The following is a 17,386-nucleotide window of genomic DNA, read 5'->3' as shown; positions in this document are numbered from 1 at the left end:
GAGAACATTGTTCAAATAATCATAATAAGTGCAATAGTTTTATAGCGCTTGACTATATATGTAGTTCATTGTATTGTTAGATAACGACGCTGCTGCCACGCTAATCCATGTGGCGACATTGCGATACTTTCTTGAGTAAGCACTAAAATAAATTCAATTCTTAGTTTAATGGCTTTTAGTTGTGCCGACAGGGCACAGATTATTTCGCCAATGTCATGTAGGATTGAGAAGACACGAAAGAGATTGATAAAATAAAAAGTAAATATCAAACCTCCTAAAGACAATGACGGTGATGATTTTTGTAATAAATCATAATTTTAGCAAAATAGATTTGTATTTAACAGTTTGTTTAAATTTGGACCGTTTGCTTTGGATATTTTTTGGTCCTTACGCGTCGTCCATATTAACTATTAAAAAAAAACAAGTTAAGTTTAATCTAAATACTTCTGTTTTGGTTTATAAGAACAGTATAATATTTAGAATTAGGATTTACACAAAATGTTATAAACAATAATGAAATACTAAATAAAATTGATAAAAATTATTATATGAAGTTGATTAATGGCATTGGATATGGTACCCCAAATAAATAATTATTGACATAATTTGAGAAAATTATGTAGTATAATATACATTTAATTAAGTAGCTCTCAATTAGTCTGTGCTGAAAATTATTAGTCATTATTAAAACACTAAAAACAGGTAGATCCTCAACTGTTCAACTATTTGTGAGACAAAACAAACATATACCTACATCCAGACAGACAGACATATAAATCAATTCTTCAATACACAAATAAAACAACGAAATACATGTTTATTATTTTTATTATTTATAAATTGTTCTCAACCTTCACCAACCATTTGGTCAGTTAAGTCTTATCAAAACCATGAGATTTACTAATTTGAAATATTCCTCATTCACGAAAGTGTATCTTCACAAAATATATTTACCATTTTAGTTTCCATATTGTCTCAATTTTCCATAAAAATAAAGTAACCTATGAAAAATGATAGAATCTATGTCGGAAAGACAAATTAATGTTTCTATTCGACATGGATACTGTATCAACTGTACATCTTGTCTGTTCCCCTCAAATAGATTTTTAGGATCAATATGATTAACTTTTTTTCAAATATAACTCATTGTGTGCTAGATAACAATTCTTGTGAATGATGCTTTCCTCAGCGACATGCACAAGATCTTCCATAGAACTATTGTACAATTATTGCATCCTCCCATTACTGCTTATGGTTATTTCATCTATGATAATTCTGATGCTGCTTTTATATGAAGACCTAAAACAAAATTAAAAATGACTACCTTGAATTTTGTACTTGTTGTCACATATTTAAAAATATATATGTATTCTAAATTCAAAATTACTTATATAGCTATGGTTTTTTTTTCATTAGTTTTCCATGACAATTAATCATTTTGGAGAGTTTATTTGTCTAACTGGTAAATAAACTGACTCATAGCAATCTTTTTGGTTTTAATTGTAGTGAATTAGTCGGAAGATATTGTTTCCTGTGACACAGTGATTGCTGACACTGAAGTCTTTCTTCAATAAAATACCTCATATTATTGGTATATATAAAAAAACAATACTTTTAACCACAAAAAAATAATACATGTTTATGATGTCCTAAATATTTAAAAATTACTATCTAGTATCTTGTTTAAGTTAAAAATGAAACAAAATGAATACAGCCAAAACCAGTTTTTCTTATCCTGATTCAAATGTAAATTAGTTGCTTAACTGAAACTTTATTTTTGAAAATACGGAAATATATTGAAATCAGAATAAAATAATCCTAGTCTACTGAATTTTAATAACACTTAACATTTGATTTTAATATTTGTAAAGCAACATTTTAAAGCTGAAATCGTTTGTTTTATTTTTATTGAAGGTAAGCCATTATCTTATTTATCCGAATCTATATTAAAGGTTCAATTTTATTAGTTAAGCATAAACCAACGTTGTACAGTTAAACTCGATAGTATTACAATTTGTATGAGGTGTATATCATTATAATAACCAATTAAGTAAATATGTTTGAAATAAAAATATGCTTTATTATTTTATTACCCGTAGTACTTTTATTTATAAGGATATTTGTTGATGTTTTTTAAAGATAAACTTTCTATATTGAGTTGCCTAATTGTCTTATTGTGTATGAAATAATAACACCGTGATTACCTTTTGTTACACTATTCTTAAGAAAGTCTAAACTCTAAATCAATTCAAGAATTTCGAGAATTTGCAAACACCTCACAGGCTCACAACAATAACATAACAATTAAATTTAAGGGTGAATGTCTATTGACTTCCCTTTCTGACATCTTACTGCTAAGTGCTAAGGCTAACAGTCAAGCTTTCTCTTTCTTGCGCTAGTCATGCCGATCTCGATTCGTCGAGAACGATCTTCAGTGTTGTCTGTTTCTTAAGTTTACAATTACAACTTTTCTATATGTATGTATAATACAAATATGCATTAACATTAAAACATATCTTACAATATTTTCAAACTTTGTTTAATAATTACCAGTAATTATTATTAAAGTTTAAAACATATTTTACAAATAAAGTAATTGTTATGACCCTCATTTTTATATTTGATTATTGATTATTTTATATCGGATGAAAAATATGCTTAGAAAATGTTATATAAAACATAGTGATGATGTATATTTATATAAAATAGTAGTAATAAGTAATCCTGTTGAGTAACTCTATGAGAAGTTATAAAATAAATAAATAAAATTTTATATACAATTTTTGACTTTAGAATATTTTTTGTTTTTGCTATCAAGTTTTGAAGAAGAATTTGTAAAGTGTTTCAAATATTATAAACCAACTTGTCCATATGGTAACTCTGAATTGACAATATATTTTTAAAATTGTTCATGGTTATATAGCAATATTGTGCTCTAAAAATACGGTTAAAAAATGAAAACTTTGTTTTATAATTATATGTCATGAAATTATGCTCTATGTTGACTAAAAATATTATTAAATATTACGCAAAAAATATGTTACTATTTTTTATTTATCTTAAGAATAGGAAAAAACTATTCCGCTTGCAACCCTAAAATACGCTTCTCCGATATTGTTGTTTCTTTCTATCTGACGTCCTAAATTTCTATTGGCTGGTAGAATGTTATTCTAGAAACTTCGCTGTACGCCGCGACCTGATTGGTGCCTTCTAGTACTACGTCGATTGTTCGCGAATCTTTATTCGTTTAATATATAAGCATCGAGCTTTGCGCGTAAAGTCAAAATAATTTGAAATACGATACAGAGCGGACGAAGAGTTCGGTACAAATACAAACCGAAGCGAAGTTTTACAAGTGACTTTACTACAAGTGTTTATTTAGAGTGTTTATCAGCAAATCAAGGAAAATGCCAGCTATTGGAATTGATCTCGGTACAACATACTCGTGTGTCGGTGTATGGCAACACGGGAACGTGGAAATCATCGCCAACGACCAAGGCAATAGGACGACGCCATCGTATGTCGCTTTTACCGACACGGAGCGTCTGATCGGCGACGCGGCGAAGAACCAGGTCGCTTTGAACCCCAGCAACACAGTTTTCGACGCGAAAAGGCTGATCGGTCGCAAATTCGATGACCAGAAGATCCAACAGGACATGAAGCATTGGCCTTTCAAAGTGATCAACGACTGCGGCAAACCGAAAATACAGGTCGAGTTCAAAGGTGAAGCGAAGAGGTTCGCGCCAGAGGAGATCAGCAGTATGGTTCTGACGAAGATGAAGGAGACTGCGGAAGCCTATATCGGGACTTCGGTTCGGGACGCCGTCATCACAGTTCCCGCTTACTTCAACGACTCCCAAAGACAGGCGACGAAGGATGCCGGTGCCATAGCCGGTTTGAACGTTCTCAGGATCATCAACGAACCCACAGCGGCCGCACTCGCCTATGGCCTGGACAAGAACTTAAAAGGCGAACGAAACGTTCTGATCTTCGATCTCGGCGGCGGTACCTTCGACGTATCGATCTTGACCATCGACGAAGGTTCGCTATTCGAGGTCAAGGCGACGGCCGGCGACACTCACCTGGGAGGCGAGGACTTCGACAACAGACTGGTGAATCATCTGGCGGAGGAGTTCCAACGCAAGTATAAAAAGGATTTGCGCGCGAACCCGCGCGCCCTGAGACGCCTCCGCACGGCCGCGGAGCGAGCTAAGCGTACACTATCATCGAGTACGGAGGCGACGATCGAAATAGACGCGCTCTATGAAGGGATCGACTTCTACACTCGCGTGTCTCGCGCCCGATTCGAGGAACTCTGCTCCGACCTCTTCCGCGGCACTCTAGAACCCGTCGAGAAAGCTTTGAAAGATGCCAAAATGGACAAGAGTCAGATCCACGACGTGGTCCTCGTGGGTGGTTCCACCCGTATTCCGAAAGTACAGAACCTGCTTCAGAACTTCTTCTGCGGTAAGAAGCTGAACTTGTCTATCAACCCCGATGAAGCGGTCGCTTACGGTGCGGCGGTTCAGGCGGCTATTCTGAGCGGCGAGAACGATTCTAAGATCCAAGATGTGTTGTTGGTGGATGTCGCTCCTCTATCTCTGGGTATCGAGACGGCGGGAGGCGTGATGACGAAGATCATCGAGCGCAACTGCAAGATCCCTTGCAAGCAGTCGCAAACATTCACGACGTACTCCGACAACCAGCCAGCCGTCACGATCCAAGTATACGAGGGCGAGCGAGCTATGACCAAAGACAACAATCTGCTCGGCACGTTCGATCTCACTGGCATCCCGCCAGCTCCACGCGGCGTCCCCAAGATCGACGTGACCTTCGATCTAGACGCCAACGGTATTCTCAACGTGTCCGCAAAGGAGAACAGCACGGGCCGAAGCAAGAACATCGTCATCAAGAACGACAGGGGAAGACTGTCGCAGGCCGAGATAGATCGCATGTTGTCTGAGGCTGAGCGCTACAAGGAGGAAGACGAGAAACAGCGCCAACGAGTGGCCGCACGCAACCAGTTGGAGTCGTACATCTTCAGTGTGCGACAAGCTTTGGATGACGCGGGTTCAAAGCTGAGCGAAGCCGACAAGAACAGCGCTCGCAGCTCGTGCGACGAGGCGCTGCAGTGGCTGGATAACAACACGCTGGCCGAGAAGGAGGAGTACGAGCATAAATGGAAGGATTTGCAGCGCACATGCTCACCCATTATGAGCAAACTTCACGGCGCTGATGCAGGAGCCGGCGTTGGAGCCGGAGCTGGCGCCGGCATGCCAGGCTCACATCGTAGTGGTCCTACCGTCGAAGAAGTAGATTAAATTGTTTAGTTCCTTTTTAGTTAGTAAGATTGAAAAACATTGTGATATTTTCAGTGAATAAGACTGTAAAATAGTTATTTATTGCATTTAAACTAGTCAGTAAGTTAGTTGTATCTAAGTTAAGGAAGAACATGATGATCTTTTGAATTCAATAAATTAATTTGTTATAATTTTTTTGTTTTATTTCTATAACACAGTCAAAGTTCCTTTTAAGTATGTCTATTAATTTAACAATAACATTTTTAATACAATTTTTTAATACTACCTAAAGATTCTGAGACGGCATTATATTAACAAATATCAAATACTTGAATAACAGAAAAAACAATCAAAGCCGAAATCAGAACCTGCTTTTTTTTAAGTTGGCTAAGATGTGAGTTTTAGTAATCATAATATTATAATTTGAAATTCACAGCCATAGCTTATTAAATTAATATTTTTACTAGAGTTTGACGTTAATATTATTGTACTGTCTTTAAGTTACTATATTGGTTATCAAATTATATAATGTTATTACGAAGGATAATATTATAAATATAAGGAACTTAGGAATATGTCTGTAAGTAGGTAAATTATAAGTATTAATTCTGTATGAGACATGAGTGTGACATACAGACATAAACCCTACTCGTATATAGCCTTGTACGAGTAGGGTTTTAGCCGGATAGACTATTAGTAAAACATATATACAGGGTTATTGGTAATTCGACGTATTCCCGTTAGGAGGTGATAGGGGTGACTATTAGCAAAAATTTTAACCCATATATGCATAATCCAAAAATGAACCATTTTTGAGTTATTAGGTTTTTTAGTTTTTTTCAAAATAAATTAAAAAGGCAACTTCAAAAAATTATTTAAAAAAAAAATATATTAATTTAAATCTGACTTTTTCTTCTGATTTATAAAAACGATTAAGCACTGGTTATTTAACAATATTAAAACAATAATTATAGGTCCAAATTAAAAAATGCGAGACGGTAAACGATATTATTTCAAAATTATGCAAGTAAGGTGTAAATAAGACATTAAATTATTACTTCTTTAAATAAAAATATGCCTGTTGAACGCTGTATAGAATTTATGCAGCCTCGCTTTCGTAACAATTTGCTATTATTTTTGACAAGGCCTCCAATTTTTGACAGATTAAGTACAAAATGACGTTATTATTATTATTATTTTTTAAACACTAAAATAAATGCTGTGATTTATCTTTAAAACATGCTGTTGGCTTTTTGTAGACATTTTCACTTTTTAAATCTTATGCAACATATAGAGATAATATAGCCTTCAATTGGTCCCCGACTTCGCTCGCGTTTTAGAGACTATTCAGGTGTTAGGCATAAAAATCCTATGACCATCCGTGGAGTTCAAACTTGCTTGATTCAAAATTTCATCAAATTCGGCTTTGTGGTTTAACCGTCAAAGAGCAACAGACAGACAGAACTTCACATTTATATTATTAGTACCGACGTTTACCCTGAAACTATATTCAATATTATCAACTATATTTCAGTGATTGCTTTAACTGCTATAAGAACTATGTCCGATTAATACTAATAGTTAAACTAAAATAAAATAAAAGATCGGCCGACCTCCGTGGTCGAGAAGTGTGTACACCGGTTTTCATTGGTACGCCACTCCGAGAACCCGGGTTCGATTCTCGGCCGAGTCGATGTAGAAAAAGTTCATTAGTTTTCTATGATGTCTTGGGTCTGGGTGTATGTGGTACCGTCGTTACTTCTGACTTTCCATAACACACGCTTTAGCTACTTACATTGGGATCAGAGTAACGTATGTGATGTTGTATAATATTAAAAATATATATATACATCAATATGATTAGTAGTTTTCAAGTGAACGGGTGAGAAAATAAACATATATATTATAAAATGTTTAATATATAATTAAAATTAAAACTGCAGCTCCTATACCGCGGCTAATATTTACCTTTGAAACAATACATAGTCAAATGACATTGGACAGTTATATTAGTGACTGCCTATCAACTGCGATTTATTACTTGGCTCATAATACATAATATTATAATAACGTCAGAATACTAAAAATAATATATATGTCACCGTAAAATTGTAAGCATAAGGGCTTATACATGTAAAAAAAAATACGGACAGTTTAATGTATCATAAAACTTTTAGGTTAACTTTTTGCCCGGTGAAGAGAACTTCGTTCGTGGTTCGGCAGAGCTCTCCTTTGGGCGAGCTCACAGCACGAGATCGTTACTCCGGATGCTTCACATCAACAAGAGCCCGCAGACTTCAAACCGTGCTAAGGACGGCAATCGCATTGGTTTTAATAAATAAAAATCCCACATAACCCGGTACGGGACCTTTCTTAAAGTTACCAATGCATGTTACAAATGTATATTTTGGTGACAGGAGGGCTGGTTCGTTTTTAGCCCAGACGATTGGAATTGCGTTCTTGCCACCATTCCACGCGGTCAAGATTTATACAGTAACTATTTTTAATTCATATTTGTATATATTTAAGCTCGTAATGTTATTAATTCTTATGTTAATAAATTTATTTTTATAGTAAGTATATAAGTAATTCGATTAGCTAATAATATTATCCGAGCCGAGATGGCCCAGTGGTTAGAACGCGTGCATCTTAACCGATGATTTCGGGTTCAAACCCAGGCAGGCACCACTGAATTTACATGTGCTTAATTTGTTTATAATTCATCTCGTGCTCGGCGGTGAAGGAAAACATCGTGAGGAAACCTGCATGTGTCTAATTTCAACGAAATTCTGCCACATGTGTATTCCACCAACCCGCATTGGAGCAGCGTGGTGGAATATGCTCCATACCTTCTCCTCAACGGGAGAGGAGGCCTTAGCCCACCAGTGGGAAATTTACAGGCTGATTATGTTATGTATTATTAATAATATTATAAAAAAAAAAAATTGTTCGTTTATTATTTAACTGAAATTGGCTCGTTATATTAAGAACAGTACCTGCGGTTCACATTGGCGTGGCTAAGCGGATAAAGGGCCCGTTGTCCGTATGTTAACCTTAAATTCAATTTAGCACATTTTACCGTAAATAATAACGTAAATAATTATTAAATTGTTCGTCGTATCAATTATGTTGTAGAGTATATAATATTAAATGAATGTTTTGAAATATCGAAATAAAATGACGTCATCCGACGAAAGTTCCACGTATGAAAACTTAAATTATAAATTAAGCTTATCTGATTTAATACTATACTAATTTAATTTATAATACTATTGTTGCAATAAAAACTTGAAAATATTTCTTATGTTGAATAATATTGATCAACCAAACCAACAATTTAAAACTTTTTTTTAAAATATCATTGTTATAAATGTAAATGTCAATAAAATATTTGAATTAATATTCACCTGTGTTTAAGAAGATTATTTTCGATTCACGTCACTAAGGGCAATAAAACGTAACTATATTTCTGACGCATGACAATTACCGTTTTAAAAAAAATTATGAATACATTTGCCGTTATAAAATGTACCTATTTAAAAAACATAAATAAGACAATTATTATTAGGCAGTTTACCTATGTTTTTATTATGCATTTCAAAGTCTGTGCCCTATGATTGCTACGACTGTTTACAACTGGCAGTTCACAATTTTGCAGCTGTCTATATTGCTGTCTGTCTATACAGCTGTCTATACAGCTGTCTATATTGCTAGATTTATTATACGCTCCTTAGTATTACATGGTAACACTTTAACTATCGAGCCAGCCAGCGGAAATGTAAGAATTTTGTCAAAGTTATTCATAAAGTTTTATAATACAATTTATAATTATGTATTTACATAAATTATACTGCGGAAAATATAAATTAAATTTAAATATAGGAAAACATTTTTTAAGTAAAGCATCGTGATGGTGTTACCCATTTATTACTTATTCCATGTATTTTTCAACGGGTTTTATTTTCAATTTTGTAAAAAATAAAATGACATACGAAACATAATAAATTCCTGAAATAATTATAATATACATGATAAACACATAGTTTGTATTTAAAAAATAATGATTGAGATTTTTTTTTAAATCGATAGTTACTCATAGTTAATCTTAAATTTGACGGTGATTACTACATCCTGAGTAATTTTATTAACCAATTTTGTTGTCAAAATTTGTACTCCGGCTTTTGTATGGTATGCAAATTATTAAGTGCCCTAATATTTAAAGACACTGGTAGTTTCATTATAAATGGCAGTTAAATTATGAGTTCATAAATAAATACAATAAATGAAACATGCTTGGGTTTGAACGTTCTTAAATTATAAATAATAATTAAAAATGTTATTTTGCTTTTACAAAATTATTTTCTTTTTTTTTTCAATTCATTATTTTTTTGCTAAAAAAACCTTCTAAATGTGTGCCCAGCTGCGTGGATGAATTTAATTTTACACATAGTCAGTTTTATTTCAGAGCCGAGAATTTGTATTAGGTAATAACACGAATACACCAGAAGAAAACTCAGTGATGTCTGCACAGATTTGAAATCCCAAAGTTAAAATTCACGTCTTCCAGAAACTGAAACCTCTTGGCGTAAACTAAGAAAACAACGACTTTCAACGGAAGATTTTTGTAAATTGAGACTGACTTCAGAATTTTTAGGCAGATAAAATTAACAAATACTTAATAAAAATTTATTCCGTGTATTTATTAGCAACAAAAACTTATTAGATTATTTGAATGGAATGTTACGTGTATTTTTATTAAAAATAACAAGATAAGAAAGAAAAAGAATGTCTAGAAAGAAAAATAACTAGAATTTTCTAGCACCGTGTTCCAAAGTCGGGAACAATAACATAACGAAATTTATTATTGCATCAAGGGCGAGTGTATAGTGCGCACTCCTTTTGCCCGGTATTGCTATCTCCTTCCTATGCCGATCTCGAAGCGTCTAGAACGATACATATATCTAAATATGTAAATATTTTTTCGAGTTGTGTTATTATAATCCAACTTAAGTTATTTTATATCCTCAAGACTAATATAAGTATTTCTATACGACAATGAGATCTATGAAAACAGTATAGAATAATTTAAACATAATTAGTTTTGTCACTTTCAAACGAATAGTACGAACATAAATAATTTTGTATTTGAAATTCTTTAGAAATTAAAAAAAATATAAAATAGAGATGAATCGAGCGAGCATCTAATAGAGCATTATATGACATTAAAAAACACAATTTTGTCAATCAGTAAACGATTTCAATAAACTAAAGATTCAATAAAGTATTATTATTAGCATTCTTGCCACCATTCCATGCGGTCAAGATTTATACAGTAATAATTTTTAATTCATAATTGTATATATTTCAAGACTTAATGTTAATAATTCTTATATAAATAAAATCTTTAATTGTATGTATTTAAATAAATACTCCCGAGAATATGGTAAAACTTTTTCGCTAGCAACCCTAAAATACTCTTCTCCGATATTGTTGTTTCTTTCTACCTGACGTCCTAAATTTCTATTGGCTGGTAGAATGTTAGTCTAGAAAGTTCGCTGTACGCCGCGACCTGATTGGCGCCTTCTAGTACTACGTCGATTGTTCGCGAATCTTTATTCGTTTAATATATAAGCATCGAGCTTGGCGCGTAAAGTCAGAATAATTCGAAATACGATACAGAGCGGACGAAGAGTTCGGTACAAATACAAACCGAAGCGAAGTTTTACAAGTGACTTTACTACAAGTGTTTATTTATACGAGTGTTTATAAGTAAATCAAGCAAAATGCCTGCTATTGGAATTGATCTCGGTACAACATACTCGTGTGTCGGTGTATGGCAACATGGGAACGTTGAAATCATCGCCAACGACCAAGGCAACAGAACGACGCCATCGTATGTCGCTTTTACCGACACGGAGCGTCTGATCGGCGACGCGGCGAAGAACCAGGTCGCTTTGAACCCCAGCAACACAGTTTTCGACGCGAAAAGGCTGATCGGTCGCAAATTCGATGACCAGAAGATCCAACAGGACATGAAGCATTGGCCTTTCAAAGTGATCAACGACTGCGGCAAACCGAAAATACAGATCGAGTTCAAAGGTGAAGCGAAGAGGTTCGCGCCAGAGGAGATCAGCAGTATGGTTCTGACGAAGATGAAGGAGACGGCGGAAGCCTATCTCGGGACTTCGGTTCGGGACGCCGTCATCACAGTTCCCGCTTACTTCAACGACTCCCAAAGACAGGCGACGAAGGATGCCGGTGCCATAGCCGGTTTGAACGTTCTCAGGATCATCAACGAACCCACAGCGGCCGCACTCGCCTATGGCCTGGATAAGAACTTAAAAGGCGAACGAAACGTTCTGATCTTCGATCTCGGCGGCGGTACCTTCGACGTATCGATCTTGACCATCGACGAAGGTTCGCTATTCGAGGTCAAGGCGACGGCAGGCGACACTCACCTGGGAGGCGAGGACTTCGACAACAGACTGGTGAATCATCTGGCGGAGGAGTTCCAACGCAAGTATAAAAAGGATTTGCGCGCGAACCCGCGCGCCCTGAGACGCCTCCGCACGGCCGCGGAGCGAGCGAAGCGTACACTATCATCGAGTACGGAGGCGACGATCGAAATAGACGCGCTCTATGAAGGGATCGACTTCTACACTCGCGTGTCTCGCGCCCGATTCGAGGAACTCTGCTCCGACCTCTTCCGCGGCACTTTAGAACCTGTCGAAAAAGCTTTGAAAGATGCCAAAATGGACAAGAGTCAGATCCACGACGTGGTCCTCGTGGGTGGTTCCACCCGTATTCCGAAAGTACAGAACCTGCTTCAGAACTTCTTCTGCGGTAAGAAGCTGAACTTGTCTATCAACCCCGATGAAGCGGTCGCTTACGGTGCGGCGGTTCAGGCGGCTATTCTGAGCGGCGAGAACGACTCTAAGATCCAAGATGTGTTGTTGGTGGATGTCGCACCTCTATCTCTGGGTATCGAGACGGCGGGAGGCGTGATGACGAAGATCATCGAGCGCAACTGCAAGATCCCTTGCAAGCAGTCGCAAACATTCACGACGTACTCCGACAACCAGCCAGCAGTCACGATCCAAGTATACGAGGGCGAGCGAGCTATGACCAAAGATAACAATCTCCTCGGCACGTTCGATCTCACTGGCATCCCGCCAGCGCCACGCGGCGTCCCCAAGATCGACGTCACCTTCGATCTAGACGCCAACGGTATTCTCAACGTGTCCGCGAAGGAGAACAGCACGGGCCGAAGCAAGAACATCGTCATCAAGAACGACAGAGGAAGATTGTCGCAGGCCGAGATAGATCGTATGTTGTCTGAGGCTGAGCGCTACAAGGAAGAAGACGAGAAACAGCGCCAACGAGTGGCCGCACGCAACCAGTTGGAGTCGTACATCTTCAGTGTGCGACAAGCTTTGGATGACGCGGGCTCGAAGCTGAGCGAAGCTGATAAGAACAGCGCTCGCAGCGCGTGCGACCAGGCGCTGCAGTGGCTGGATAACAACACGCTCGCCGAGAAGGAGGAGTACGAGCACAAGTTGAAGGACTTGCAGCACACATGCTCTCCCATAATGAGCAAGATTCACAGCGCAGGGGCGACAGGAGCTGGAGCCGGCATGCCGGGTACACGTGGCAGTGGTCCCACCGTCGAAGAAGTAGATTAAAATCCTTTGTTTTACCATTGTCCTTAATCCTTAGTCCTTAAAAGTTAAGATCTGGTTCAACAGTATTACTGTTATGTGTTAAGACTGATAATCTAATGTAAATAATGTATTATAGAATTATGTTCCTTAAATTATTGTTGTTTTTTATTTTGTTCAAAAGATGATCAAAAAAATTTTGTGAAATTAATAAATTTATTTTATAAAATTTCTTATTTTTTTTTATAAACTACCTAATTTTCTTTATCGCAAATATAATAAAAATAAACCTATTGAGGTAGATAAATGTTAATATTGAAATCTATAGTTATTAATTATAGTTTCACAACCTTTTTAAAAAAGTAAAGTTGTTCCGTTATACACATTAACATAAAACAGCCAACATATTTATTTAGATAATTATATTAATTAAATCAAATATAAAAAAATTCCGGATAAATATTGAAGATACCCACTCTACCAATGGCAATATAATTTACATAATATTAAATTGGAATTAAATTTACCTAATATATGTAGCTGCTACATTGCTCTTAACTGTCAGATAAGCATATAATATGTAGTAATACCTATTATTAACAAGAGATGGCGCTTTTGCTAAATTTTTTTAGAAGATTTAAATCTTTGGAATATATTTTATTTGAATTATTATTTTTATGTTGTTGTCAAATAACGATTTTAATATAGATTTCGACTAGGACATTTAAGCTTTTCGTCATCGTGATTTTCTTCACAGATTTTAGAGTCATCTCTAAGTCGTGATCAATCCGGTCAATTTTAGCAAAAATAAGATACTGCTATACAATGCTTAATAATGATGTAAAAAAACGCATGTGATATACATTTATATAGTATCATAGTGTGGGAAATTCTTATAGACCGTACGTATAATTGCAAAATTATCACTATTAACTACTAGATGGCGGGCTGTTACTGTAAAGATGATAATTTATTCAGTCTGCGGGAATGACTTTTTAATTTCCTCTGGTAAAGAATGTCGATTACTTTGATTTAGAGTATAAAGTATAAACGATTTCGATAATTATTTTTATTTAATTACAAACGTTGATATTACGGGTGTAATAATAAGTACTAAAGTGATATAATAGAAGCTAGCTTATGCTAACAGAAATTAAATACTTTTCTCATAGATCCAGCACATAGGGGCCATTCATTTATTACGTAAGACTATTTTAGCTTGTTTTTGTGCCCTCCCCGTGCTTGATTTCGTCTGACGTACAGCGCGTACTATGTTCGTTTCAATAAATTGAAATCTCATTTTAAAAAACATTGATAAATATTTCTTACTAAACTGTTATCACAATTTGATTGCGAATATTGATGTGAATTGCTAGTGAGTGAGAACACGCAACGTGTTCGCAGTGAGGACGCAGCGAGTGATATATAATGGTGTATCTCTACATAGTATTAAAAGATGTCGCTTCCCGCCATCTGTACGCTTAGTTTTTTTAAACTACGCAACTTTGTTCCACAAAAAAACCACGAACTTTTGCTTTTATGATTATCTTTCAATCGAAAAGTTGTATATAGATCCTTATTTTACTCGTGTTAAGCAGAGACGGGTAGCTAGTATATCATATAGATGACTCTGCCAATATTTAAGACCTGTTAGATAATTCTGTAACAAGAAACTCGAAACTCACCGCAGAACACGAGCATGAAATGTCAGAATCTGATAGACGATATTAACTTTAATAATTAAAAAAATGATACGATACACGTGTCAAAATGGCGTATCACTGTAATTCGGTTGGCAATATTTTACGAGTGAGATGCGAAGTGATTTCATACAGAATCGCACTGGTGACCATTTACATAGGTCAAATCAATAGGCAAATGCAGATTTACTGATACGCAGCTATATTATCATTGAATTATTATTAATCAGCAGCTAAGTAAACTCCGGGTTGCTAGTGTTTGGATACGGTTATAGATAGTTGTTACTATGCGTTTCTACTATGATATGAATTGTACGTTGATTTTGATAAAGATATAATTATAACGATATGCTAAATATTAATGATAACAAAATTCGGATTCGGATTTGCTTGTTGGTAAGGTCTTTTGTTATTCTAGCGGCCAGCAGCTATTCTTAGTATTGGTGTGAAGGGTGAGTGAGCCAGCGTGACTCTGCCCAAGAGACATAACATCTTAGTTCACTAGTTTGGTTGCGCATTGGTGCTGTAAGGATTGGTTAATATTTCTATCATCGCCAATGCCTGTGGTGATCACATAGCGTCAGATGGCCCGTTTCTGTGTCTACTTATACCATATAAAAAATGACAGGTCAACTAATGAAGGTCCAGCTACTAAAAGTTTAAGTAGGATGTAACAAGGGTTTCTTTTTAAACGTCAATCTATGCCTATTAAAAGAGAAACTGTATTTTATAAAAATATCTCTTTGAAGCTTCTTAAGTCTTTGATAAATGTATATTTAATATGTGTCAACATAAAATTGTAGATGTCCTTAGATTATAATATATGTATCTCGCGAGATTGAATCAAACGAAATATTGTGAACCGTACTGTAACATACTGTAGCCTATTTCATTGGAAGTAGGAATACAGATAAACAAACTTTAGATTTACGTATTTCATGCGATTTGATAACTAAGCTATATTGTGCGTAGTGCACATAAATTATCCGTGTTTAGTGTTCTGTCAGACGGCAATTGTAAGAATTTATGATTAATATATCTTTATTTATAATAAAATTCAATTACATTTAACTATTTATTTTCACTTTAATTTTACTTCCAAAACTCCGATAACAATTTCGTCGCAATTCAAGACGCAATTTTTTCGCAATATCCAAGCTGTTGACAAATTATATCGCGCCATTTTGCTGTCAAATGTTTATATTTTGGCTTTTCTCCTCTTATGGTTGCAATAGAGTATGTTTACAATTTAACGCATTAATTTTGCGTAGATTATAATATATCGAAGTAAATTTGGGTTACATTATGCAATCTAATCTGACTTAACTGAAGGTTATACTGTCGAAATTTTATACGTTTTATTGTAAATTGAATCAGCGTTCATATCTTTGGTCAGTTTACATTCTCGCGAGGTAGATTATAATCTAACGGTATTTACAATTATAATTAAAAATGTTGTAATATTTTAATTTAGTATAATTGCGCACCAGGTTTTTTATATTTCGTTTAGTAGGAATTTTTACAGGATTTTTAACAAGAATTACAGGTTTTAATTTAAAAAAAATATTAAGGAATGATTTTGCAGGTTAAAAATTCTGTCTCCAGCTCATTTTTCGGTGTGGCTTTCCAACAAACTCGCTTTCTCTATGCAAAATCCACGTCTGTCCATTACTATTTGAAAGCGTGACAAACTGACCGACGTATGCACATCCTTGTCAATATATGACACAGCATAAATAGCTCAATATCACAACGTCATATGACGCTAATGCGTGAAGATAAATTTGTTATCAAATCATTTATCGCTACTGTTGTAATAAATATAATATAGTATATAGTATTACTTTTAATTTGATAATGTATTATTAGCAATAAGAAGCGGGTTGAGTTTAAAAAAAATATAGTCAATCATCTAACAGTATATTCTATATATAGATAGTCAAAGACAATAGAGGTATTCCGTAAAACGAAACTCGAAACTTACCGCAGCACGAGTGTGAAATGTCAAATGTCGTGCACACCGACGTCACGTGTGTACGCTGAGATCTTTTAATTGTCATGATTTTATTGCGGTTTTCATCAATAAGACGAGTGATTCAAGAGGAAGTTTTATATGTATAAGACATGCATATAATGGTATACAAAAGCCGTGATAATCAACTTTCTCAGTCGGAAAAAAGCTAGAGAAATTTATCTTTTTATTTTTTTCTTCAAACTAAAAGTTGTATATAGACTCTTATTAAGCCTGGACGAATAGCTAGTTAATAATTATAACATTTTCAGAATACATGAACCAGTTGTCGAAGTCAGTCCAGTACGTCAGTTGTTGATATTTCACCAGTGAGAGACGAAGTGATTTTATACAGAATCGCACTGCAGTAAAATTTTCTCTTCAATTTGACAAACATTTGTTTCGTTTAGTAGCTATTAACCAGCTTTAATGTTATCAATAAAAATTAAAATCCAATTAATAGTAGGTAGAAAAATACATAGGAATATTGATTAAATACACTATTTATGTAAAATAATTAACGAGGGGGGGTCATGGGACACCAGGTTATAACAAAGTTGTTTTTATCTATGTATTAAATATCATACACAATGAAGTAAATTCAGAATATTTGATTTGTTTGAATTTCAGAAATTGTTGAAATATAAGAAGTATAAAAAAAAACGACAGATGTGATAACTCAATAAAAACGTCTGTCCGAAATACGGCTATCGCTGT

At 35.1% G+C, this 17,386-nt stretch overlaps 3 protein-coding genes across 3 annotated transcripts in view; 2 read left to right on the top strand and 1 right to left on the bottom strand.

Annotated features, from left to right (window-relative positions):
- The window catches only part of LOC113393159 (protein lethal(2)essential for life-like), a 206,259-nt gene that overhangs the window by 17,060 nt on the left and 171,813 nt on the right, over positions 1 to 17,386 (bottom strand). The window lies entirely within an intron of this gene.
- Positions 3,274 to 5,495, top strand: LOC135194159 (heat shock protein 68-like). Its single transcript, XM_064219085.1, has one exon. It carries the CDS (start codon positions 3,408 to 3,410, stop codon positions 5,319 to 5,321), a length of 1,914 nt encoding a protein of 637 aa, XP_064075155.1. The 5' UTR covers positions 3,274 to 3,407; the 3' UTR covers positions 5,322 to 5,495.
- LOC135194160 (heat shock protein 68-like) lies at positions 10,942 to 13,113 on the top strand. The gene has a single exon (XM_064219087.1). It carries the CDS (start codon positions 11,084 to 11,086, stop codon positions 12,980 to 12,982), a length of 1,899 nt encoding a protein of 632 aa, XP_064075157.1. The 5' UTR covers positions 10,942 to 11,083; the 3' UTR covers positions 12,983 to 13,113.

This window comes from Vanessa tameamea, chromosome 26 (genome assembly GCF_037043105.1).
Source record: "Vanessa tameamea isolate UH-Manoa-2023 chromosome 26, ilVanTame1 primary haplotype, whole genome shotgun sequence".
Taxonomy (NCBI): Eukaryota; Metazoa; Arthropoda; class Insecta; order Lepidoptera; family Nymphalidae; genus Vanessa; species Vanessa tameamea.
Note: the sequence above shows the minus strand (reverse complement) of the source record. Positions and strands in the feature narration are given on the sequence as shown.

Coding starts and splice junctions, on each gene's coding strand:
- LOC135194159 (XM_064219085.1), top strand. CDS start 3,408: ATGCCAGCTATTGGAATTGATCTCGGTACAACATACTCGTGTGTCGGT.
- LOC135194160 (XM_064219087.1), top strand. CDS start 11,084: ATGCCTGCTATTGGAATTGATCTCGGTACAACATACTCGTGTGTCGGT.